General features: G+C 34.0%; 5 protein-coding genes across 5 annotated transcripts; 3 read left to right on the top strand and 2 right to left on the bottom strand.

Annotated features, from left to right (window-relative positions):
* The first annotated feature begins 3497 nt into the window (after positions 1-3497).
* Positions 3498-4460, top strand: LOC122596140 (carnosic acid synthase-like). Its single transcript, XM_043768671.1, has one exon. It carries the CDS (start codon positions 3498-3500, stop codon positions 4458-4460), a length of 963 nt encoding a protein of 320 aa, XP_043624606.1.
* Positions 4461-4630: 170 nt separating this feature from the next.
* Positions 4631-5215, top strand: LOC122596132 (iridoid oxidase-like). Its single transcript, XM_043768658.1, has one exon. The coding sequence runs from the start codon at positions 4631-4633 to the stop codon at positions 5213-5215; it is 585 nt and encodes a 194-aa protein (XP_043624593.1).
* A 1370-nt stretch (positions 5216-6585) lies between these two features.
* On the top strand, positions 6586-8609 carry LOC122604281 (annexin D5-like). Its single transcript, XM_043777169.1, has 6 exons — positions 6586-6781; positions 7111-7256; positions 7452-7670; positions 7748-7963; positions 8054-8143; positions 8227-8609. Exons 1-6 carry the CDS (start codon positions 6706-6708, stop codon positions 8428-8430), a joined length of 951 nt encoding a protein of 316 aa, XP_043633104.1. The 5' UTR covers positions 6586-6705; the 3' UTR covers positions 8431-8609.
* A 36-nt stretch (positions 8610-8645) lies between these two features.
* LOC122604275 (G-type lectin S-receptor-like serine/threonine-protein kinase SD3-1) lies at positions 8646-11743 on the bottom strand. Its single transcript, XM_043777164.1, has one exon. The coding sequence runs from the start codon at positions 11590-11592 to the stop codon at positions 9136-9138; it is 2457 nt and encodes an 818-aa protein (XP_043633099.1). The 5' UTR covers positions 11593-11743; the 3' UTR covers positions 8646-9135.
* Positions 11744-16958: 5215 nt separating this feature from the next.
* LOC122580144 (IQ domain-containing protein IQM2-like) lies at positions 16959-20236 on the bottom strand. The gene is made up of 9 exons (XM_043752419.1): positions 20146-20236; positions 19264-19695; positions 19050-19164; positions 18886-18951; positions 18718-18806; positions 18541-18631; positions 18209-18448; positions 18005-18106; positions 16959-17918 (listed from the first exon to the last, which is right to left on the bottom strand). The coding sequence occupies exons 2-9, from the start codon at positions 19659-19661 to the stop codon at positions 17190-17192; spliced, it is 1830 nt and encodes a 609-aa protein (XP_043608354.1). The 5' UTR covers positions 19662-19695; positions 20146-20236; the 3' UTR covers positions 16959-17189.
* Positions 20237-23986: the final 3750 nt, after the last annotated feature.

Below are 23986 nucleotides of genomic sequence, written 5' to 3'. Positions count from 1 at the left end.
ATGGGGGGAAAACCCTACTAATCCGTCTGAAGGCATGACGATTAATAGGGGTAAACTCTGTCCCCTAGACTTGAACTTGGGTATACTAAGCCAAGTCCTCATAAAGGGACTTAATTTCTATGTCCTTCTCAAGACTTGAATATAAGACCTCATGCAAAGATAGTCTTTCAACCATTGCCCTTATTTATCTATTTATAGTATAAAATGTATATTTCTATTATTATTTTTAGATTTGGTCGTTAAATAATATTTGGATAAATTTTGCCTCCACACTATAAATGCTTGGAGTTTGCTGGAAAAAGTTGAAGATCTACGTATGATTCTCATTTCAAATTTTAAATTATTATAGGATACTGTTAATTAACATGCAGCTCATTGTTATTCTTTTAAATAAAGATTTTAATTTTTAAACGTTATTTAGTTATAATTCTTGAGATAAGGAAAATCTAGTTGAGGAATTCAGATGTGGTGGAAGAAAGGGATGAATCTGAAAGGCTAAATGGCCTAATGGGATGTTTGATAGTCGAAATCAAAGAAAATAAAAATGTGATAAAAAATAAAAAATAAAAATGTAATTTTTTGGATTGATGGCATTGGTCTCATTTTTTTTATGGCTTTCTTTTCTTAAAGAAAGAATCAGATTTGAAGATATGTGGATAAGAGAGAAACGAATTCGAAGATAATGGTCAACCATGTACAAGTTTTATAAGTTTGTGGGTAATATATATCAATAAAAAAAATATATAATGGACAACCATGTAAAAAAAATATATTAATCATCTCGTAATTAAACCCTTTAATTAATGTTGTTCAAAAAATAAAAATAGGTTATGTTGTTTGGTAGAAACTATGTATGAATATAAATAAGATACGAAAAAAATTAAATGATAGTTAAAATTAATACATATAATATTATCATAACAATAAATAAATTATTCTGTACAATTTGTAGAGAATAAAGAAGATATAAATCATTCGCATTTTTTCATTCTCATTCACTCTTGCTCAGTGAATGAGAAATAAGTTGGTTTGTATTCAACTACACAAATAAGGTGTCAAAAAATTTAAACATCTTTAATTTGTTTGGAGAGTTGAGATGGATCGTATTCCCCATCGCTGTGACACTAAAAAAAAAGAAATGTTTTCATTGATAATATTGCTTGCGGTTTAGTGAAGCTCCTGACTCCTGAGACCATGGAACCCCTTTATACATGCTTGTTGGGTGGCTGTAACTATATGCTATTATCTCAGGGCCTCCTAGTGGTGGATGGGTTAGACTAATTTATTGTTCATAACCACGGTAACACCGTTGCTAATGTCCATTTTATGGTTAGGCGGTTTGGTGGGAGGTTTTGGAAGCCAGTAACCACAAGATCAAGAGGGGAGGGGGGGATATTATTTTACTTTTAGTTTATTTTTCTATTGAAAAAATAAAACAACTGTTGCGACTATTAAAAAAAAATTATTGGGAGATATATTTGCAGATATGGAAGAGGAAGACGGATTGCAATGTTCAATTTTATACATATATAATATATATATATATATATATATATATATATAGAGTTTCCTTATTTTAAGAACATGAAAACTCTTAAAATATGTATTTGTTCACATGTTTTTTTTGTTCATTCACATAGAAAGTAAGTAAGTAACTGCTCAGTGCCGTCTTCCGCGGGTTTTGAGCCCCAATACCTTGATGGTGTATGGGGGAGGTTAAGATGTAGGCAGACCTTACCTCTACCTAAGTAGAGAGGTTGCTTCCAGTTTCTACCTAAATGGTAGAAAAGGCCCTCCAACCTTTGCATGGGATGAGGATCGAACCCATGACCTCTGTCTCCAAAGGCAAGGGTGTTTACCACTGATCCAACCATGCTGCTTTTTTTTTGTTCATTCACATGTGAAATAATATAAAAATGTATGTTGTAGAATAAACTTTTTTATGAAACCTTCAAAATAGCCTTCTGTGAACTTGTGAATAAATTTGTTCACGTTTTTCGTTTACATGTGATAAACAACTATATATAAGGTTTTGAAAAAAAAAAATTTCTACAACATATGTTGTTATGACATTTCACATGTAAATGAACAAAAAAAACTTATGATCCAATATGAAATTTAGGAATTCTTACGGTTCTTACAAAAAAAATGGGTTGTTAATATAAAGGTAAATAAATATATGTATATGTATATATATATCTAAAGTTTTTTTTGTATTATCTTTATTTTCATTTTACACCGTTGGATGTTTACAATTTGGTTTTTAAAGTTCTGTCTTAAGTTTTTAACCCATTATTTTGTTAGTTATTATTAAATATATATGCTTTTATATAATTTATCTTGCAATGTACCTTTTTTACCCATTATTTTGTTAGTTATTATTAAATATGTTAAGTTTTTAGTTAAATATAAAAGTAAAAAAAGTAAACTTGAAAGGGCTGAAATTTTAATAAGCTTTAGTACAAATGGTTAGTAGGGTTGGAAGACTGAAGTAGATATATAGGGGTGGGTTAGATTAAGGACTCCTTATTTTAGGAATTGTTAGGGACTCCATCTAGATCATTCATTTTCATTAGATCTAATCACCATTGATTATCTCCGGCGAGACTTACACATGTGTAAGTACAACTTACACATGTGTAAGTCTCGCCGGAGATGGTCGTCATCGCCGGAGGATCATGGTGGTGGTCGGAGATGATCATGGTGGTGGTCAGAGATGATGGTGGTGGTGGTCGGAGAAGGAGGTAGAAGGAGTCCCTAACACTCCCTAAAATAAGGAGTCTCTAATTTAACTTTTCCCTATATATATGTGTGTGTGTGTGTGTGTGGAAAATGGAATATAAGGCTGCCTGACACCTAAACTTAGGTGTGGAACTCCTCACATACTAATATTTTATTATTTCTTGTTTAATGAATAAATGGATGAGCCCTGATTTTTATGGATTAAAAAAACAATATATGAGTGTTCCACATCTAAGCTTAAATACTCGACAACCTAATATTCCTATAGAAATGAAATAACAAAAGATTATTCAAGACATAATCTAAATGTCTGATCTTTGGTTCAGAAATAGAACATATATAGTATAGAAAGTTGATTGTGAAGAATGTTAAATTTCGAAATTATGTAAGTATATTCCGTATATGCTGATCTTTGACCACAACTGTGGGAAAGAATGTAAATGAAAGTTGAATTTTCTGGGAAAAAAAAAAAATTAGCCAATTAATATTGTATTTGGTTTTTGATCATATCACATGCATGCATCGTTATTTTATTGCTCAATAATTTATGTGTTATTATTTGGCGAATTTTGAAGATATATATAGTTATCTTTTATCGCGTGTGAATCATGTTGTCCATGTATACAGATTATTAATAATTAATCCATGTATAGCTTAGCATTAGTTGCCCAGCGGATATATATATAGATGCTAGCTCCTATCTGGTTTGCTTCATAGCAAAAACAAATTAAACAAAAGTAAAAAATAAAAGAAAAATGGCACAAATAATTAATAATGATCATGGTTCATGGTGGTGGCAAGCAGAGAGCAACAACGAGCTCACTCTTGCGGTTATCACCATTTTAGTACTAATCTTGTTATTGTATAAGTTCTTGATTTCATCATCAAGTTCTTCTTTGTCACCTTTTCCACCGGGTCCCCTTTCGTTGCCAATCGTTGGGTACCTTCCGAGTCTGTTTAGTCGCGACTTGCATAGACAGTTCACCAACATGGCTAACACCTATGGTCCCGTATTCAAGGTTAAAGTGGGAAAGACCCTTTTCGTGGTCGTGAACACCCCAGACGTAGCAAAGACGGTGCTTCGTGACCATGATGAGGTCTTTACTCACTGCAAGGCAACAGTCGCCCGCTCCATTATTTCTTACGGAGGCCAAAATATAGTACACTCCAACCACCTTTACTGGCGTAAACTTCGTAACATACTCACCCATGAGGTCATAAGCCACAAGAGTCTTGAAGCGTGTAGCTCTTTCCGAAGGGATGAAGTTAGAAAAACCATCAAGAACATTTTTAATGAAATGATGGGTGCCACAGTTGACATGGCCAAGGTTTCTTTCGTGACAGAGGCGAGAATCATGTCAAGAGTTTTATGGGAGAACACATCGGATGAGCTGGGGGTAAAAGATAGCCATTTTGGAGATCAGCTGGGGATACTGTCTGCAGAGATCTCCGAGATTGGTGCACGGCCAAACTTGTCGGATCTCCTCCCTAGTCTTGCGAGGTTTGATCCACAAGGTATTGAGCGAGACATGAAGGAGCAATTTAAGAGGTTGGATAAGATATTCTCAACCATTATTGACGATCGAATCAAATCTAACGCTGCAAGTTTAGAGCAGGCGGATGGAAAGAAAGATTTCTTGCAGGTCTTGTTAGATCTCAAGGATTCAAAATCGCTTACCTTGAGCCAAGCCAAGACTTTACTCGCGGTAATAATTTAAATTTATATCATTAGAATTTTTTCAAATTCATACCTTACGTTTAATTACCTAGATTATTACTAAACTAATTAAGCAATGCTATATATATATATATATATATATATACTGTTGTAACGCAGGACACGTTGGTCGTGGGTACAGAAACGGTGGCAGCAGTGATAGAATGGACAATGACGGAGATTATTCAAAATCCCAACGTAATGAAAAGGGTTCAAGAAGAATTAGCTCAAGTCGTAGGAATGGATAACATCGTTGAAGAATCTCATGTCGCCAAGCTAAAGTACCTGGACGCAACGGTTAAGGAAACATTGCGGTTGCACCCTGCAGGCCTGTTTCTAGTCCCACGAACGCCAAGCCAGGATTGCGTGCTAGGTGGATACACTGTTCCCAAGGGCTGCACTGTTTTGGTGAATGCGTGGAAGATCCAACGGGATCCTCAGTACTGGGATAACCCGTTGGAATTCAATCCCGACAGGTTCTTGACAGGTGATCTGGCAAACAACAAGGGGGATTACTATGGATGCAATATGAACTTCTTGCCGTTTGGATCTGGGAAAAGAGTGTGTCCAGCTATTCCGTTGGCTAAAAGATTGCAAATGTACTTGTTGGCTTCCCTTTTGCACTCTTTTGATTGGAGCTTTCCGGGGGGTGAAAAACCGGACCTGTCTGAAAAATGGGACCTTGGAAGAAAGAAACTGAAACCACTCATGGTTATCCCTTCTCAAAGGTTGTCAAGCATCAGCCTCTATATGTGATCTTAATTGTTTGCATAGATGTATACGGCGGCTGATCTATCTCTATATACGAGGAAGTTATTTGTTATGTTGATCTGTTTTCGTATAATTTTCCATGTTTTTGCTGTTTTGTTTCATTAATCTGTAATAATGCTAATGGAATATTGTTCATAAGTATATCTGATGTGGTTTTCTTATTTTTTTCATCAAACATCAAAAGTACGCCTATCTAAAAAAAAAAAGTACTCTTGTTATTGCTTGACAACCATATATCTATATGACCATTTGTGTGCCATTTTGACCTTTTCTATTCTTTTTGTCTTCACGAAAATGATAGCTCATTTGCATAAAACGATGTCATCAAGATGATACTTTTGATAACAAAAAAATATAAATTAAAAAAAAATACTTTTGATGCATTAATTTACTCATCCATCCAGAATGAGAATTGATATTCGTACCAATGTTTTTAATTATTTCACCACATCTGTGTTGTGAATACTTGTACAGTATGTTATAATACTTATATATTGTGGTGAATGTATTAAAAACACTGATACGATTATCAGCTCCCATCCGAAATAGTCACTCGACATATCCCTTCTTATTATTTCTTTCAAACGGAGTCCTCGTGTGAACATTTCAACTAGCTAGGTAAACAAAGTTGTCATCGAAATAGTTATTGGGACGTTTATTTTCGTTGTTGCGATCTCTTGTTATACAAGTACTCTTGCTTTGTTAGGCCTGTGCTTATAGGCAGGCCGTCCTCAAGACTTCTTGCCTGTCACGTCAGCATTACATTTTTCAGGACTCTCCTCAAGACACCCACTGCCTATAAGGACAGCTTCTTCAGAACTTCTTCACCACATTATCAATTCTTTTAAATTCCAAACGTTCACTTTTTTTTTAATTGGATGAAACGTGATTGCTGGCCCACAAAGGAGCGTCCATCAGTGTTCTACGTAAAGACGTTTTGGAGGGACGCAGAAGAAGGACGCACAGATTCAATAGAGGAGGAGCTTCTTGGGGGCTTTAGGACGCGTAGAAGACAACCTATAAGCACTGCCCTTACAAAAGTTGAAAGAGTCACTTTTAATCACACAAGGATGAAGATAGAAATTTTTACATTAAACACAATCACTTTTTAATTGTTTTATGAATTATATTTCAATCATATCATTTTTTTATTTTCTTATGTTCACAATGAGTGTGAACAGAAATATTAATAAGAAGAAAAAAAATACTAATAAGTCAAGTACAGTACATGTGTTCCGAATGGGAACTAATCTTCTTGTTTTTGCATACGTAGATCAATTGACCGGGGTTGGGTGTAAAAGTCTAAAAACCAATCTGACACTCCATTTGGACCAATTTAAAAAGTCGGTAAATGGCGTAAAAACAACTCAATTGACAACAAACGTTGACCATATCCATTCTGGCAACACCCAATTAGTCTTCTATTTAAGTTCTGTAAAGTACCCACTTTTCATCTCTGAAATCCCGATCAAATTATGGCAACTTTAACTGTTCCTCCGGTACCGGTTTCTCCCCGTGATGATGCGATTCAGTTATACAAAGCATTCAAAGGTAAAATTTCTTTAAAAATTTATTACTAGTAGTAGTAAGTACTTGATCAAATTTTGATTTTGATTGATACCAACTTTGTTTTTTCATGATTCTTATAATGGGTGGTGATTGGATTTCATTATTTTTCATGTAATCTAGAGTTAGTTATGTTCTTGTGATTATATACCAAAATTACAGGTTTGGTCCTTTCAATTTTTGATAATCACACTGGTGAACGTTTAAACGCAAACACGTTACGCTAACGATCCTTTAATATAACGCGGGTTTAAGTCTTTCATGTATGTGAAGATTAAATTTGATGGATTTTTTTATAAAAAAATTTCAATCAGGATTTGGATGTGATACTGCGGCGGTTATTGGCATACTTGCACACAGAGATGCAACACAACGGTCTTATATCCAACATGAATACCGGACAATGTATTCTGATGACCTTCTCAAACGTTTGTCTTCTGAATTAAGTGGCAAATTAGAGGTAGAGTTTAAGTTTGACTTTTTGAAGTCAACTTTACTAGTTTTGACTTTGACAAAAGATAAAAATGAAAATGATTTGTAAAAATAGTGTCATAGAAAATGAATTTTATCATAAAAGGTTAGACAGAAAGTGAAATTTGGATTTGGAAAGTCTTATGTTTGACTAACGTATGAAGATTGATCATCATGTGAACAGACTGCAGTATTGCTTTGGATGCATGATCCAGCAGGAAGGGATGCGGTTTTATTAAAAGAGGCGTTAACCCCAGACTTTATCAATCTTGACGCCGTAACAGATGTCATATGCTCCCGGACTTCTGCCCAAGTGCAACATCTCAAACAAATTTACTACTCGACTTTCTCAAGTTATCTTGAACATGACATCGAACAACAAGCTACTGGGGATCACCAAAAGGTTGGAATACAGTTTTCTTGATGTGTTTTAGACGGTGGAAAGACAGTATCTGATTGAAAATTGGTTTTTTGATGCAGATTTTGCTTGCCTGTATAAACAAACCGCGTTATGAAGGCATGGAAGTTGATAGGGATATGGCTGCAAAAGATGCAAAGGCGTTGTACAAGGCTGGTGAAAAGAAACTAGGAACTGATGAGAAGGTCTTTGTGCAGATTTTCAGTGAAAGAAGTAGAGCACATTTGGTGGCAATAAACACATGTTACCATGACATGTATGGAGGATCACTTAAAAAGGTTCTCAATAAATTTTAAAAAGATTTTTATTTTCTGTAGCTATGCGTTCCAGATTTTGTAATCTTGTACATGTATCTGACTAATTTGCAGGCTATAAAGAGTGAAACTTCCGGGCTATTTGAACGTGCACTTTTGACAATCTTAAGATGTGCTGAAAACCCTGCCAAATATTTTGCAAAGGTGAATATATATATGCAACCGGTTCTTTTTAAAGGTTATAATATGAATGTTTAATACTCATTTGGTATTGAAAATGTTAACAGGAACTATATAAGTCGATGAAAGGCTTAGGGACCAACGACACCACCCTTATAAGGGTGATTGTCACAAGAACTGAGATCGATATGCAATACATAAAGACCGAATACCAGAAAAAGTATAATAAGAGTTTGAATGATGCAGTTCACTCTGAAACATCTGGTCATTATCGGACCTTCCTTCTCTCGCTTCTTGGTCCAAATCAATAGGTCGATGATCAGTTGTTACTTTACTCAACTGTCCTGTTTGTTTGTGCCATAAGGTCCCAGTTTGTGTTTGTAAGTTTGTATGGTTACTTGTACACCAGATTTGTCTTCTTTATCCCATATGTCATACAATATAGTGGATGTTTGCTATTGCTTTATGAAAATGATTATTGTGTTTTCAAGTGTTATGAAACTCATCCGATTATTTAGAAGAGTAATTGCAACAAAACTTATTATGATCATCTAAAAGTAATTTTACATGTAAATGCTTATACATTCAAATTCTCAAAAACATGAACAGTTTTACATGATGACCACATTAACTTCAAACACCGAACTAGTATCTATAACATTTTCCTGCAGTCTGTTTCAGGTTTTTTTTTTTGTAGCTGATTACCTGATTTTGCTTATTCATATTCCTGTTACATAATTATTTTCAACTTGCAATTACTACTATCACCTTACTGCAGATGTTTGTGTTTATCAAAGTATATATGATACATATAAATATATAATTACACTGAGCAAGGACTACAACAATCATAAGCACGTATTGATAGAGAGTTCTTGATTTGGAGATCTGTCAAAGGTGTCTACGAATCTGCAAAGCTTCATATTCTGGGTCCATCTGAGAAAAAAAAATTGGAACCCCAGCAGTTAAATGCTAGTAAACTACCATCTAGAGTTAGACTACATGGCCATCAGGAATTACAAAACTACCCCTGAGGATCCCGGTTCTATTTCTGCAACAACACCTGCAACGTTTATCTCTGTATCATGATCGTTTCTGTATGCAAAGCTTGTTGGAGGTCTATCAACAGATAGTGTACCTTCTAACACTTTCATCACTTCGCCAACTGAAGGTCTCAAAAATGGCTGATTTTGCATACACCACAATGCTATTCTTACTACTCTTTCAACTCCTCTCAAATCCTCGCTGTCTAAATACTTCTGTTCTTGCATCACTTGATCCATCACTTGGTCCAAACTATCTGCCACTGTATTTCTACTTAACAGCACAATTTCAATCAACATTTTTCCGAGCATAAAAATATCTTTCTCTGATGGAGACTCTTCAGATGAAGAACAGGAACCTCCACTTTGTAAAAAACTTTTGATCCCAAAATCTGTAACCTTCGGAAATAATTTGTCATCAAGCAACACATTCTCAAGCTTTAAATTCCCATGAGGTATGCATAATTGACACTCGGTGTGTAAATATACAAGGGCTCTTGTAACTCCAACACCAATATCGATTCTTTGTTGCCAGTTCTTTTCCTTTTTATCATCAAATAACCATTTATCAACAGAACCATTGGGTATGCACTCGTAGATCAAAATCTTATGTTTTGCCTCAAAACAAAATCCTTTTAGAGCCGTAAGGTTTCGATGGTGGGTCCCACCCAAAATCGACACGGCCTTTATAAATTCCTTTTCTGATAAAACTGTGACGTCGAGCACCTTTGCCACTACAACCATTTCTTCGAGAAGTAAACCCTTGAACACAAAAAACCCAAGCTGAGTGGAAAATCCTGATGTGATTTCCTGTACCTCCTTGTACGACAATCGAATCAGAGCATTATCTTGAATGTTCGTTTTAGTCCCTTTTAATGCTCTATTTTGAGAGACATATCGCCTTTTATGATAAACAAACACAACAATAAACAACTCGAGCACTAAAATAGCCAAAACTGTCACCAAAACTACATATGCAACCGCACTTATAAACTTTCTATAGTTAACTTGAAACGGAAAAGATATGGCTTTTGGGGTGGCATTAGGGTTAGCTCCTTTGGCTGCAACTGCTTGAGGAACTAAACAGACCTTCAAAAACGAAGTGGAAGGGATCGAAGGGGATGTGGATCCACTTATAAATGCAGTTCTTTTCAAAGTGCATATACCCGAACCATCATTCTTCGAAGTCAAAGCCAAACAAGTGGTGTCATTAGAACAATACTCCTTACACTCCTTTTCGCTTAACATCATATCGATATCGTGAGGAGGGTAAAGCCCGTACAGAACCGTTTGTTTCATAATTGACATGCTTGTATGTGCTTTACAGTTTCCTAAATCAACCATTTTCTTGCACCCGGAAGCACCAGAATCTGGTGACGGAAACACATTACCAGAATCTAATGAGTCAGAATACAAGCAATCACAAATGGGCCCAGTGGAATTATACCCACAAACACTATATAACCCACAAGAACCAAACACATTGCATTGGTCTTCTACGGCTTGCCAGCCAACTCTCCAAGAACGAACAGCGTCATTCCAAGAATAAATTCTCAAGTTCCCATCTTGATCCATCCTAAGATGTCTTAAACTCACTGATGTTTCACCAAAATCTTTACTTGATATCGACCAAACCATCTTTTCCATGTCGTCGTAAAGCCCTAAAACACCATTAGGATCAAACCTAGCTTCTTTTATTGCCGCTGGTGATGAACTCAAAGGGATTGTCCAATAAGTGATATTACTTTCCCACATTAAAGCCAACCCTTCGGGTTCTCGAATCACAAACGTATAGTAACTACTAACAGATTTTGTGGAAGAGGCTCTAAGATTTTGAGGGTAATGGAGCGTTTGACCCGGAAGCAAGGTATTTGTCGGCCGGTCAAAACTTGCCCAGACAACCCTACTTTCACTGCCCATTAGCACTAAATTGCCATTGTTCAAAAGGGTAACTTTTTCGACACCTATATTTGACGTATCACTACTCCAAACAATAAAATTACTATGGTTTTCAACCAAAGTTAACCTCCCATCCATGGAAAGTCTAAAAGTTGAGTTATTTGAAACCCTAACTCCACCACCAACCGTCCAAACAGGCAAATTTGCAGATTTAGGGCCTAAATTATACCTAATTCCCACAACAAATTCACCACCATCTTTCTCCAAAAACCCAAACTGAAAAACCCCATTTTCTGACACCAAGTTCTTAACTTTAACATTTTTATCAAACCCTGAAATTTCAAAACCCAATGGAGCTGAATCTATAGACTCTTTATTACATAATACACAATCAGCAAATCCCAACAAGATTACAAGAGCTAAAAGAGAGCAAATACAAGAAAAAGATGAAGTCTTAATTATAAAGCTCTTACCTTTATGATTCTTGGTAGGAATCTTGAAGACCATGAATATAAGAAAAGATTCCAACATTTTTAGCCAAAAAAAGGAAGATAAAAAGAAAAAAGATTGTGCTTTTGTGGGTATAAATGGATTGTTATTTGTTGGTGTGGTGTGGATGTGAAGTGATACATAAGTGGGGCAAGAGACTCATGTTGAAAGTGTGTGTGCGTGTGTGTTTTTTTGAGTGTGTGTTTGTAGTGGGTCTAATTTATTTGACCAAAAAAAATATATATCAGTAATTCTTTTTGTAGAGAAAATTTGTTTTGATGTTGATTGATTATGAATCTTGAAGAGATATATGTGGGAAGAAAACAAAAGTTTGAATCCTTTTTGGGGAACTCGAGGTTAGTGTGCTAAGATAACGTTAATAACTAATACTAATAATAATTTCATTCCCATTAATCATGGAATCTTGTTTACTTAAGTCCTTAAATAACTCATCAACCTTTTTTATATATATATGTAAATAACATGTACCATAGTAATTTGATTCTTTTACTCTCATATTTGGTTTTTTTTACTCTCATCAACCTTTTTTTTCTATAAAAGGGTGTAAGTTTTTACAAATAAACACATGTGTTTATACATTTAGACAATATACAAATATTTATAAAAACTTGCCTAACATAATAAGACAAGTGGAATCCCATCATGATAAGCTTCTTCAATTTCTTTTTGCTTTTTTTAGCTTTCTACTTTCCTGTGACTTTGATTGAAGACAACATCCTTCGAGTGATGATCTCTTTATCACTTTTAGCACATGATTTGCGGCTTCAAAGATGCTGAGAAGACGACCGATTACAAAGGTTTGTATGTAGAATAATAGTATGAAGAAGAACATGCGTATGACATAGATAATTTTAGCTTCCAAAAAAGAAAAAAATTGTACGAGGGAAGTTAGAGTTGTAATTTAGTCTGACCATATCTTGTTGGGTATAACAATCTTGTATGTATAAGTGGTCAAATAATGTGTTTCGATAATAAGAATTGAATCTATGTTTGGCACAAGTTTTTTAAAAGCTTTTCTGGAGCTTTAGTTTTTCATTTTAAACTAAAAGCTCTTAAAATATTAAAATCTTTGTTTTGATGCAACTAGCTTTAGCTTTTATTTGAAAGAAAAAGCTCCAAAATGAAACACTAGTTGAAGTAGCGTTTCAGGAGCTTTAGCTTTTCGATGAAGCTTTTACTCTTTAAAAGTTACACAAATGCCTCTTAAAGTTTAAGTTATAGCTACCATATTAAACACTTTTAAAATATAAAAGCTATAACTTACAACTCCAACTAAAAGCTATGTTACAAACTACAGCTACTTTTACCAAACATACCCAATGTGTAAATTGTCAATTACTATTATGGGTTATATTTGGTAAGAGCTTTTGAGAAACTTTAGCTTTTAATTTAGAAAAAAAAAACTCCTATTGTGTTAAAAGTTTTGTTTAGATGCAACTAACTTTAGTTTTTATTTGAAAGAAAAAGCTCTAAAATTAATCGCTTATGTGTTTCGAAATAAGAGTAAAATGACTTTAATCTTCGTGACATTGTTTGATTAATAATTATAAATTTATAAATTGAATATCAAGTATTCAAGTCCATTAATTTATACATCTATCAAACCTATTAAAGTTTTTTTTTGAGAAGTAGACTTTATTCATCAATCGCCAATCCCAAAAACAGGGATTGGCCTATATGTTACAAGTAATACTTACACATAGACATCAAACGAGTTCCAATCTACCCAACTACAATTACAAAGTGTTGTTCTATTTTTAAACCATAAGAAACTAGTCGTCTTGATATCATGGAAAACCTTTTCCGCCATCACGTTGCCACCTCCATTGAATCTTTTTTCATTCCTTGCCTTCCATATGCACAAACACGCTACAAAAATCACTCCTTTGAAGATCTTGTTGCTGCTTTTTCTTAGCCCCACGTGTTTGTAAACCTCAAAAATGTCTTTTATCAAAAAGAAGAATAGTGGTCTCACCTTACACCATTGACTAATCTTGTGCCAAATATCCATAGCAATTTTGCATGAGCATAAAACATGTTCAATGGATTCCTCTTCCCCTACGCAGAGACAACAATTCATGTTACCAAAAGAGCAGTTTCTTGCATTTAGAGCCACCAAGGTTGGTAGTCTATCCAAGGAGACCCGCCACATGAATATATTACATTTTTTGTCACCCACTTTGACCATTTGAAAACAAATCTATCACTGTAATCATACCGATTTCTTAGAAATTCCTTTACACTTTTGACCAAGAATGAATTGTCCTTGTCGCCAACCCACAACCACTTGTCTGGTTCACGTTTTAAAACGACACCTGCCATCAAGTTCAGTAAATCTTCCCATTCTTGGAGTTCTTCAAATGATGAAGGAGCCCGTGTCCAGTTGCAATTGGACCCAAAAGTTTTTGAGTCACTAGTGAACCTATCTTTAATCAAACACCTTTTCTCCTTTTCGAGCCTAAACAAAGCGGGGAATCTCTCCTTAAGTGTCTGTTCAGAAGCCCATTTGTCTATCCAGAATCTGATGCATTCACCCGACCCATACACGCCCTTGAATAAACTGTTTAACTCGATGCCTTGTATCTTCACTTTACACACGCTTTTGACAATAGACTTCCAAACTCCATTCAAGGATCTACTTCTAGGAATAGGTTCCCAGCACCTTCTAGTGTTATGAAGTGAATCAATAACCCTTTTCCAAAGGGTGTCTTGTTCATTGTGATACCTCCATACCCATTTAGCCAGGAGGGCGATATTTGAGTCCGCAAGTTTACAAAGACCCAGCCCACCCGAGTCGATTGGCGAGGCCACTCTGTCCCAAAAAACCCAATAGATTTTTTTACAATCACCCGAGCCTCCCCATAAGAACCTATTAAAGTTATTTTCTTATATGTTTCTTTTACTTGTATCCATACATAATCAAATACGTGCTTGCCCCCACTTAGGTTATCTTTACATATTTTGTATATCATATCATATTTTATATACTTGTACTTATATTTATAAATTAAATGCATTTATGTTTTTTTTTTCTCGGGACATACACTATTTTTATAACACATATTTTTGTCAAACGATTTTAAAAGCAGTCTATTCACCATCAAAGTATATCACTTCTTACTTCTTTCACACCTTATTATTGTTGATTTGTTGATGTATTAGATTCAATAAAGAGATGGGCTTATGAGATCATTTCATTCACTTAAAACTCATGAACCCACCAAGCCACAGCCCCGGCCCATAATCGTTTTTAACAAACCAAAAACATGTAGTGTAGTTTGTTAAATAGATAGATTGTTATAGCCTTGGACTTGGAGTCAATCACGTCAAATTTAATTTCACATTAAAAATATTGGTAGTAAAATGCATTATTGCTCTTATAGCATCAATAGGAACCTTGAGTAACACATGTTTGACTTGTTAATCTTCATATATCATGTTTTTAAACCAACTTGTATAGCTACATTATGCATAACAGGACTGTATATCATTCTTGCTGAAATATGTTCTTCACAAAATTGGAAGTCAAAAAAGTATGATCACACTTTTATAATTGAATTGTGACTAGCTAGCAATCTTTTTGTTAAATCCCATATTGTAGCTAAATGTATAAGATTATATGACATCTAGCTATTTATTCACGTATGTTGACAAATCGTTAACGAGCAGTACGTTTTGAACCAAGACTTTGACAATATTAACCTAAAAGGTGTCGATTGCCTGATAAAAAACTTGATAAAAAAAAATGTTTGGCTTGTATGAGGTTGATATCAAGATTCTCTAACCAATTATCAACTACCCAAAAGCATACATTTGCTCAGTTTAAAGTGGAAGTGGATAAGATTCTTTCTACTCATCAAAACAATCAATTACTCCATAATTGATCTACCATTGCTGTATACATGCATCAACTCAAACGACATAAACCAACAATCTCAAATATCATATCCTATATATTATAATCATATACGTATGTAGATAGATAGATAGTACACCTTAATGCTTTCTTTTGTCATCTTGTCTGTTCTTTGAACCATGATCTACAACTCAAGACAAACCATAACCATAAAACAATTTGATTATATATATCGTTGTTGTTCAAATTGTTGCCATGTACAATTGTACATGTAATACTATTAACACCTTGCATTTCTTAAATGTGACTTAATTTATATATCAATAGACTTATTAATTATAGACAGATTACAAAATAAGCTTCACTTCAGGGATGTACAATTTTTCAAATCCTTTTCAAAAAATAAACTAATTGTGAACTTTTATTGGGGTGTGTATATGCTTGTACATTGACCCAACAACTTGATATATAGCATCAAATTGATTCTAACAATGGATTTGATATACTTCACTATTCGAAATTGAGTGGCTGGAAAAATGACACTTTAAATTACCTGTAATTAAGCTAGCAAGCCATATACATTTATAAAGATCGGGGCACTTTCAAACAAGTAAACGTTTAGGTGTATGTTTACCGATATGTATTGCTTGTAACTCATGAACCAAATTAAAGATAAGAAACGTAAGTCTACTATGTTATTATTGTAACAATTAACAAATTAAGTTTTGACTTGTAACAATATGGATAAACTCAAACAAAACGTTTTATAATAAGATGAATTTTAATATATATATATGCAACTAGGAATCAAGATTTTCTTGATTGAATCCCAAATGTGAAACCATGTATTAAGATCCATTCATTCGATCATAGGACTTACAATTAATGCAAATCCTTATTATTAATTAAAATGCAAGATGGAGCTGGGGGTTGGGCATCTGGATCACATGTAGTTACCATGTTCCATTGCTCAAAGGAAATCTGAGGCCTTTGAATTGAAGATGGTACCACAGACAAAGTACAACTGCCATTTGCAGTAATCTATGATTAAACACCTTTTTAATATTGCTGTACCAAAACCTAGGCCCAAGAATATTTGGTTCCTTTTATTGGATCTGTATTTTATAGCAAACCACATTGACTTGAATCATGCTACACATCACTTGCACCTTTCCTTTCTTCTATTTATCTTAAAATTATTTATTATAAAGGTATTATGCATTTTAATTATTTATAGAGTCCAAGTCTACTGCAAGTAAGAGTGATTCATACTTTGTTTACTTTTCATACACGGTTTCAACAAGCAAATGAAACCTCCATTTCCCCATAAAATCCAAGTAAAAACAAAGCCCATTGATAATTTTTTTAACATTGACTTATCACAAGTCAAAGTCCCTTCATGAATAACAATAATTATATATCTTGCTGCAAACGTAGTGTAATATATATTGTAATGTAATCACGCGTATATTGATGATGTACTACTAGAACGACAAGTATAAAAATGTGATCGCATAAAGTACAAGGTCAATAAAATGAGAAATATTTGAACTTTCTGTCATTCATGATTCAACTTTAAAAAGGGTGTTATCAATGAATACATATGTAACATCTACAACTTTCTATTACATCTGTATTTATATGGCAGGAGGAAACGAAAAACTAAGCCTGTATACATCTTTGGACATTTGAGCTTTAAAAAGAATGAATAAATTTCCTATGTCAAAATTTTCATATTCACCCTAAAAAGAATGGAATTGAATCAAAAAATTTCTGCAAAGTCACCTATTTGGCTTGGGGAAGATATTGTTCTGTAAGGTCCGTAATTTCTTGAGAAAAAACTCTTATCAGTGCACTTAAGGTTGCAAGGTGCACTTCTCGGAGACAAATTCGCCTGCTCCAATGCATGTGATTGCAGCTCGGTTGGGTAGTCCCTCAAACACCCGATACGGGGCCCCACTCCTGTGCTCCATTTGCAGGAGAGCTGCCTCCCTAGTTGAAACGACTTTGTACCTTTATGTGAATCAATCCTTTGGAGGATTGATTTTTTAGGAACCGTGTCCTCTAAGTTTGGCTCGTCTTCTTCATCATCTGACATGTCATGCTCTGATTGAGCGTGAGTTTGATGGGAATCAAACGAGTCCTCGGCTGCCTCATAACCATCCAATATGGCCTCTGATGCAAAATTTTCGAAACCCGTTTCATCTGCCTGACTATGGACCATGAAAATGTCATCTTTGCATGGTATTATGAGGGTAGTTAGCTTCCTACTAGATGATCGAGATAGTCTCGATTTCTTTGGTGACTCCAGGGGCAAACAAGTAATTTGCTTCATGACAATGTCCCTTATCAAAGGATAATCCTCTACAACCACCTCTGCTGTATCCAGGCGCTCCTTTTCGCTCACATCTTCTTCAGAAGAGTGAGTTCTTATATGAAGGCTACTACCTTGCTTGCCCAAAGATTCTTTATCATCCTCATCTGAATCCATCTGACAAAGAAAATAATAAGAAATTTATCAGTATTATCTTCTATGAAAATACATATCATATTATTATTATTGAGCATTATTTTTACCTTGACATAAGTAGTATCCACATCATTCTCTTGCAGGAACGAAACAAAATCTTGAAAATTTTCTAGGGTGGGTCGATAATGACCACTGTGAGGCCAAATTGCCTATCAAGAAATCACAAATCATTAAATCAGAAAACGATAAGCATAATTATTAAAATCACATACCTGTCATACCATTCTAAAGCATTTAAAAACAAAAATTACCTTCAAGACACCATTCTCGGAAACTAATCTCCCGGCTGCCAAAGTGGCTCCTCCAGCCAAAAAACTTGAATGTTGAAATAAGCCTTTCTTTTTAATGCCAACATATAGAGTTCTAGAGGTGCTAAGAACAAAGATCCACTTTGTACCTTTTGGTGCTTCTGTGGTGTCTACATAATCGCCAGTTTGTTTATATAAAAGTTTTCCACCCTCAATCACAACCTCATACTCTTTCCTCTCCAACTGCACAATATCATCAATATTTCAGTAAGCATTTGTTGGTAATTTTAAAATAGAAACACAAATTATAAATAGTAGATGGAGAGGTGACATACGGGGCCGAGATATTTGATGCATTGCTGTTGAAGTTTTGAACGGGGACATTTTTCAACAAGATTTACTTCTTTCCCTTCTCCTATATCCAACCTGAGTTGTAAAATATGATAGATTAGATAAGAAATTTATGTATGTAACAATCTTCATAAAAATTCAAGCTTATGACAAGTAATTACCAGTAGAAAAAGGGTTCTTTGCTTTGAGAATGCAACCAGTTTCCATAATAGAACTGTAGATTATGCCCATAACGATGTCTTGGATCAATCTGTTATACAAATTGAGTTAAAATCAACAAATATGGAAGAAATAAAATCGATGCGAAGTCTCATGGATAGCTAACTTACTGCCTCAAGCCAGTGTTGCAAGGCTAGCTTCTGGGCTTTGCAATTCTTTGATAAACCTTTCCCAACCTAGAAAACCAACAAGATATTGAAGGTTAATAACTTCTGTAATTAGAATACAGCATGGTAAATGCTCGTTTTTTTACTAATAATGTTTCCAAATGTACCTTGGCAGCCCTTGTTCTCGCTCTAGACCAACGTGAAATGGCTGTCTCTTGTTTCTCAAGATCGAAAAATGATATAGAACTCCTTTTAAGTTCCGCGAAATCTAAAAGCTTCCACCTACAAAAATCAAAAGTTCAGTATCATCATACAAAAAATATATATATCAGAAACACTACATGACTTAAGTATGTGAACTGGAACCAAAAAAACACATACCAGCTTTGTTCAATTAAAACTGCACAATCTGCTAGCTTTCGTCTTGTTCGAAAACTTTTATAAACTTTCTGCAGCTTCGTGGCTGCCTCGTGCTTAGGGCTTTCTGGTTCGATATCATCAAACACATTATCAGATGCTAAGGATTCAGAGAGCATTTCAGCCTTTTCGACATGATTTGATCTCTTTCTTTCATCTGAAGAAAGTTTAAAGCTAACAGATTCTTCAATTTTCATTACTTGAGCACCCCTTAACTGCATTGCAGGTGTTTCAGAATCTTGGATCTTAAAACTAGAAGATAACCCAAAACTTTTAACTTCACCATCTTGTAAAATTATGGACTTAAGGGCTGCCTCGATATCGGTATACGCTGCAAATGGGCACGAAAATGATAACCCCATGCAAGCCCAAAATGGCCTCTAGTACTTTATTTTCCTGTTAATACATTCCATTAGTTTCTAGTTAGTTAATCAATTCAAGATCCTGTATGTTTATGAAAATTAAGAACACACTTTTATTGAAATATATATCTGGCCTGGAGGTGACAACTAATAAAAACAAACACCAAACTAAGATGCATTGTAATGAGCTGTGATATCACTTAAGTAGCAAAATCTTATAAAAGAAGAAAATTTACAAAGGCATCCAAACCAAACTAACTAACCTAACAGTAAATTAGTAAATAAGGCTAGTCAGATAAACAGAATTTTAAAAAAATCAAATCTTGAACAGTAAAGATTGCCAACTGACTAACAAACAAAATTATCCCCATTGACACATTTCATCAAACAATTGGTGGGCATAAAACAACAGATGAAAAAAAAAACAGTATATCATAATGTATTGAAGAAGAAGAAGAAGAAGAAAGCCTAAAAGAATGGTTACCTTGATGAGATAATGAGGGGTTTGTGGAATGAACTTTGTATTGTTTAGTTGTTGGTATCAAGAATGGTGTGAAATATAAAAATAAAAAAAAAATGTCTAATTTGAGGGGGAGGAAGATGACCATATTTATACAGAAACTATGACGCAGTTTCGGGGTGTTTGTGGGTGAGTTTTAGTGAGAGAAATAGATAGATACACACTTTTATCACTTTTTTGGGTTGTTTGGTCGGTCCCATTTAGTTTCTAGCCTTTTTTACGGGTTCGAAAAATTTCTTTTCCATTATCGGTCCCTATAGATCGGTTACTCGTTACTACTAATTGGTTTCAGCGTTTCACGAGTCATATGCGTGGGGTATAGGTGCATCACATGAATTTTACAGTAAAATTTTTTATAAATAGATACAAGACATGTTTAGCTGTGAAAAATATTTTTATTTTTTATTTTTTTATATATAATTTTTTTAAAAATAAAAAAAGTTTTTCATCTTTAAAAACCACATTAAAGTTTTGAAAACACGTTTAAGATTAATAGCTGCTCTATATTAGATAACATGTTGTAATGTATTTTTAGTGAAATATGGGGTGGGGTGGGTTGGGTTGGAGCGAGGCGTGATAAGGGATAGAGGCGGAGACGTATGTGTAAGTTAATATAATCTGATGTTTCAGAAAGATATACTTGATGACATTATGGTTAACAGGAAAAGTAATTAAATCACCTTATATTATGGTTGAAACAAATGTTAAGAAATAACAAGGGTCAAGTGCGCCGGAATATAATCAACTAATGACCAAAAGTTATTGTATACACGAACTTTAGGTCGGCTTTATTGTATTCAGAAAACTTGAAATTATATTTATTGTGAACATAAAACGGATGTGGGATCAGTTACTTCACATAAGACTTTTTATTTTCATATATATTTTTTACTGTGTGCATAAACTAATCCCAAAAAGTTATTGTGTGCATGACACGTAAACAGTCAACATGAAAGTGGTGACCAACTAACTTTTTATCTGGTAACTTTTATTTATTATAGGACTCTTGAACAAGTTTCCTTAATACAATAAAGCCGACATAGAGTACGTGCACACAATAACTTTTCAGAATTAGTTGACTGCATTCTGGCGCACTTAGCCCAAATAATAAATCAAACAAGAAAATGCATATATGCTACCATTAGGGTATCTTGTGACACGATTAAATATTATTATGTGTATACTATAGTTTTATATATAAAAAAAATTTTTTTTTTTTAAAAACCGGCATTTTAGGTGAATCACTGGAATCCTCATCTGATGCAAAGGTTGGAGGGCCTTTTCTACCATTTAGGTGAAAACTGAAAGCAGTCTCTCTACTTAGGTAGAGGTAAGGTCTGCCTACATCTTAACCTCCCCCAAACATCGTCGTGGTATTGGGGCTCAAAACCCGCGGAAGGCGGCACTGGGCAGTTACTTACTTACTTTTATTTAGGTGAATCACTCCGTGTAGCTCTTGGGTCCGTCCTTCGTTACTTGTATCCGTACACACTATATTCAAACTAGGGGTGAGCAAAAACCGAACTGAAAAACCGAAAATCGAAAAAAACCGACAAAACCCAACCGATAAAACCGAAAACTGAACTAAAACCATTGGTTTGGTTTTGGTTTTCGAAAAACCAAACGGATCGGTTCGGGTTTCGGTTTTTATGTAATGAAAATCGATCTAAAAACCGAACCGAACCGAAAAATAAATATAATTTAAATTATAATTTATCTCTAAATCTACTATACTACTATATATTTTTTTCATACTTTGATCAGTTACAAAAAAGAAAACCACACTCAAACTTCAAAATAAAAAAAAAAAATATCATATTAAAAACTTACGATTCTAAATAAAACCATAGAAACTGATCCTACAAGTTTGGCCTTTTACTCACCTTTTGCAACTTCAGTGTTCCATGTGTTTGTCATTTCCATTACCACTTGGCTATAAGAAACGTTCGAAGATTATGCGAATGTAATATAACCAAAGTCTTTATATTGGAACATGACAAAAGCTTCTCATTAATATTAGTAATAAAAACATTCATCATAAAAGAAATTATTTGTTATTAAAAAAAAACAAAATTTAAACCGAAAACCGATCTAAACGAACCGAGAAACCGAACCAAACCAAAACCGAATCCAATGGTTTCTGGTTTTCAAAAACCGAAAACTTCAGTTTGGATTTCGGTTTTAGGTCAAAACCGAATCAAACCAACCCAATCTGACTCCTAATTCAAACCAAATAATGGATGCCATATTAGATTTATTAGAACAAATCTACTTTATTTCTTAAGTGTGACCCATTATAAATACAATAATATATGATTCACAGAAAATGAAAGCTTTATAAAATTCATCATTGACATTTACTTGGAAATTTTCATAATCTTGTACACAATTCTTGTAGTTCCAATTAAAATAAATATGATAATGTCTATTTTAAACATTGGTAGTAAACTAGTAATACTTGCTGTGCAATGCAGGAAGAAAAATCCAAGTCTTCTATGAACTTGCATTTTACGCTCTTTCTTCGAGTTTGTATTTTATCTTTTTCACCTATCGTTTTCGTTATAGAAACACATTCTTTAACACTCATGACCAACACGACTAAGTACTTGTACCAACAACTTCGAAGACTTTCGAGTTCCAGGCATATTCATCACTAGCTAGGGCCCTCATGTCAAATGCGAAAGAGACCGTCTTCATTTTTATCTTTTTTTTGCCTAGACATCGAAGGAGACAAATGGGCAATTGTAAAAGTGAAAATGCTCATCATCTTGTAAAAGTGATAATGTTGATTACTTTCGGCTCATCAAGTGAATTTCGTGGGTAGGAAATCCTCATCCATGTTTGTTTTATTAAACATTCTCATATCCATCTCACATCCAATATTCATCCACTTAACGTACATCATCTATTAACAGTGGTGGATCTATGATTTTTAGTGATCTGTAACGCAGACTTTTTAATACTAGTCTCGTATTTGTGTAAAGTTTCGTTAATGATTAAATTGTTGTGAATTTTAAGTATTTTAGAAAAAAATCGCTATTTTTAGTATTATATAAGAGTTTTAGCATTTTTGTAGTTTTTATTTCTCTTTTATATTTTCAAATACACCTTTATAAGTTTCATCGCTATAAACATTAAGAAATTTAAAACTAGTATCTCAAATTTTGTTGATCCTTAGAACCAATAAGAAGACAAATGTATTTCAAGAAAACAATATAATTATATTATATATGGGTAGAACGGACTTATAGCTTGGACTATGTCCATATCCATTAACAATGGATTTAGATCGGGTGTATGTTCATTTGATTGGATTATCATTGTTATGCATGCCTATTTCGAACTTATAAAGCAATCTCAATCAACTTTATATTCTTGTCAACTTCATAATTAGAAGGAGATTAACGATCAAGTGAGTATTTTAATTAATTTACTACTGATCTATCCTTTGTTATTCCGAAAAGCTCGTTGTCTACAAATTTCTTTTTCTTTATTACGCACTTTATAGATCCTAATTATAATCAAGTAGATTCTGACATTTGATCTTAAAAAGATTCTGTCGTCTGATTTTAAAATTTTGTGATTGCGAGTATTTGTGTCGTTTTGATTTAATTCACAATCTACATGCAATTAAACAAAGTATGACTGAATCTCAGTTAGATTATGAAAGCAGATCCAATCTATCACGTCCGATACCTTAATTAGAAGCAATATAATTTCTTCGGGTTTCATCTTTGAATTTTAAATTGATTATTAAAGGTTTTTTTAATTTGTAAAGAAATGTCTTTTTGAATAATATAATACT

Source organism: Erigeron canadensis, chromosome 1 (assembly GCF_010389155.1).
Source record: "Erigeron canadensis isolate Cc75 chromosome 1, C_canadensis_v1, whole genome shotgun sequence".
NCBI classification, from domain to species: Eukaryota; Viridiplantae; Streptophyta; class Magnoliopsida; order Asterales; family Asteraceae; genus Erigeron; species Erigeron canadensis.
This window is presented reverse-complemented; position numbering and strand designations above follow the sequence as displayed.

What these genes read in the sequence shown, in the direction of transcription:
- LOC122604275 (XM_043777164.1), bottom strand. Translation starts at nt 11,592, where the DNA reads ATGTTGGAATCTTTTCTTATATTCATGGTCTTCAAGATTCCTACCAAG.
- LOC122580144 (XM_043752419.1), bottom strand. Translation starts at nt 19,661, where the DNA reads ATGGGGTTATCATTTTCGTGCCCATTTGCAGCGTATACCGATATCGAG. An exon ending in AAAGAACCCTTTTTCTACTG is followed by an intron (nt 18,632 to 18,717) that starts GTAATTACTTGT and finishes TTTACAACTCAG; the next exon opens with GTTGGATATAGGAGAAGGGA. An exon ending in CCGAGAATGGTGTCTTGAAG is followed by an intron (nt 18,107 to 18,208) that starts GTAATTTTTGTT and finishes ATTTCTTGATAG; the next exon opens with GCAATTTGGCCTCACAGTGG.
- LOC122604281 (XM_043777169.1), top strand. Translation starts at nt 6,706, where the DNA reads ATGGCAACTTTAACTGTTCCTCCGGTACCGGTTTCTCCCCGTGATGAT. An exon ending in AATTAAGTGGCAAATTAGAG is followed by an intron (nt 7,257 to 7,451) that starts GTAGAGTTTAAG and finishes TCATGTGAACAG; the next exon opens with ACTGCAGTATTGCTTTGGAT. An exon ending in CTACTGGGGATCACCAAAAG is followed by an intron (nt 7,671 to 7,747) that starts GTTGGAATACAG and finishes TTTTTGATGCAG; the next exon opens with ATTTTGCTTGCCTGTATAAA.
- LOC122596140 (XM_043768671.1), top strand. Translation starts at nt 3,498, where the DNA reads ATGGCACAAATAATTAATAATGATCATGGTTCATGGTGGTGGCAAGCA.
- LOC122596132 (XM_043768658.1), top strand. Translation starts at nt 4,631, where the DNA reads ATGACGGAGATTATTCAAAATCCCAACGTAATGAAAAGGGTTCAAGAA.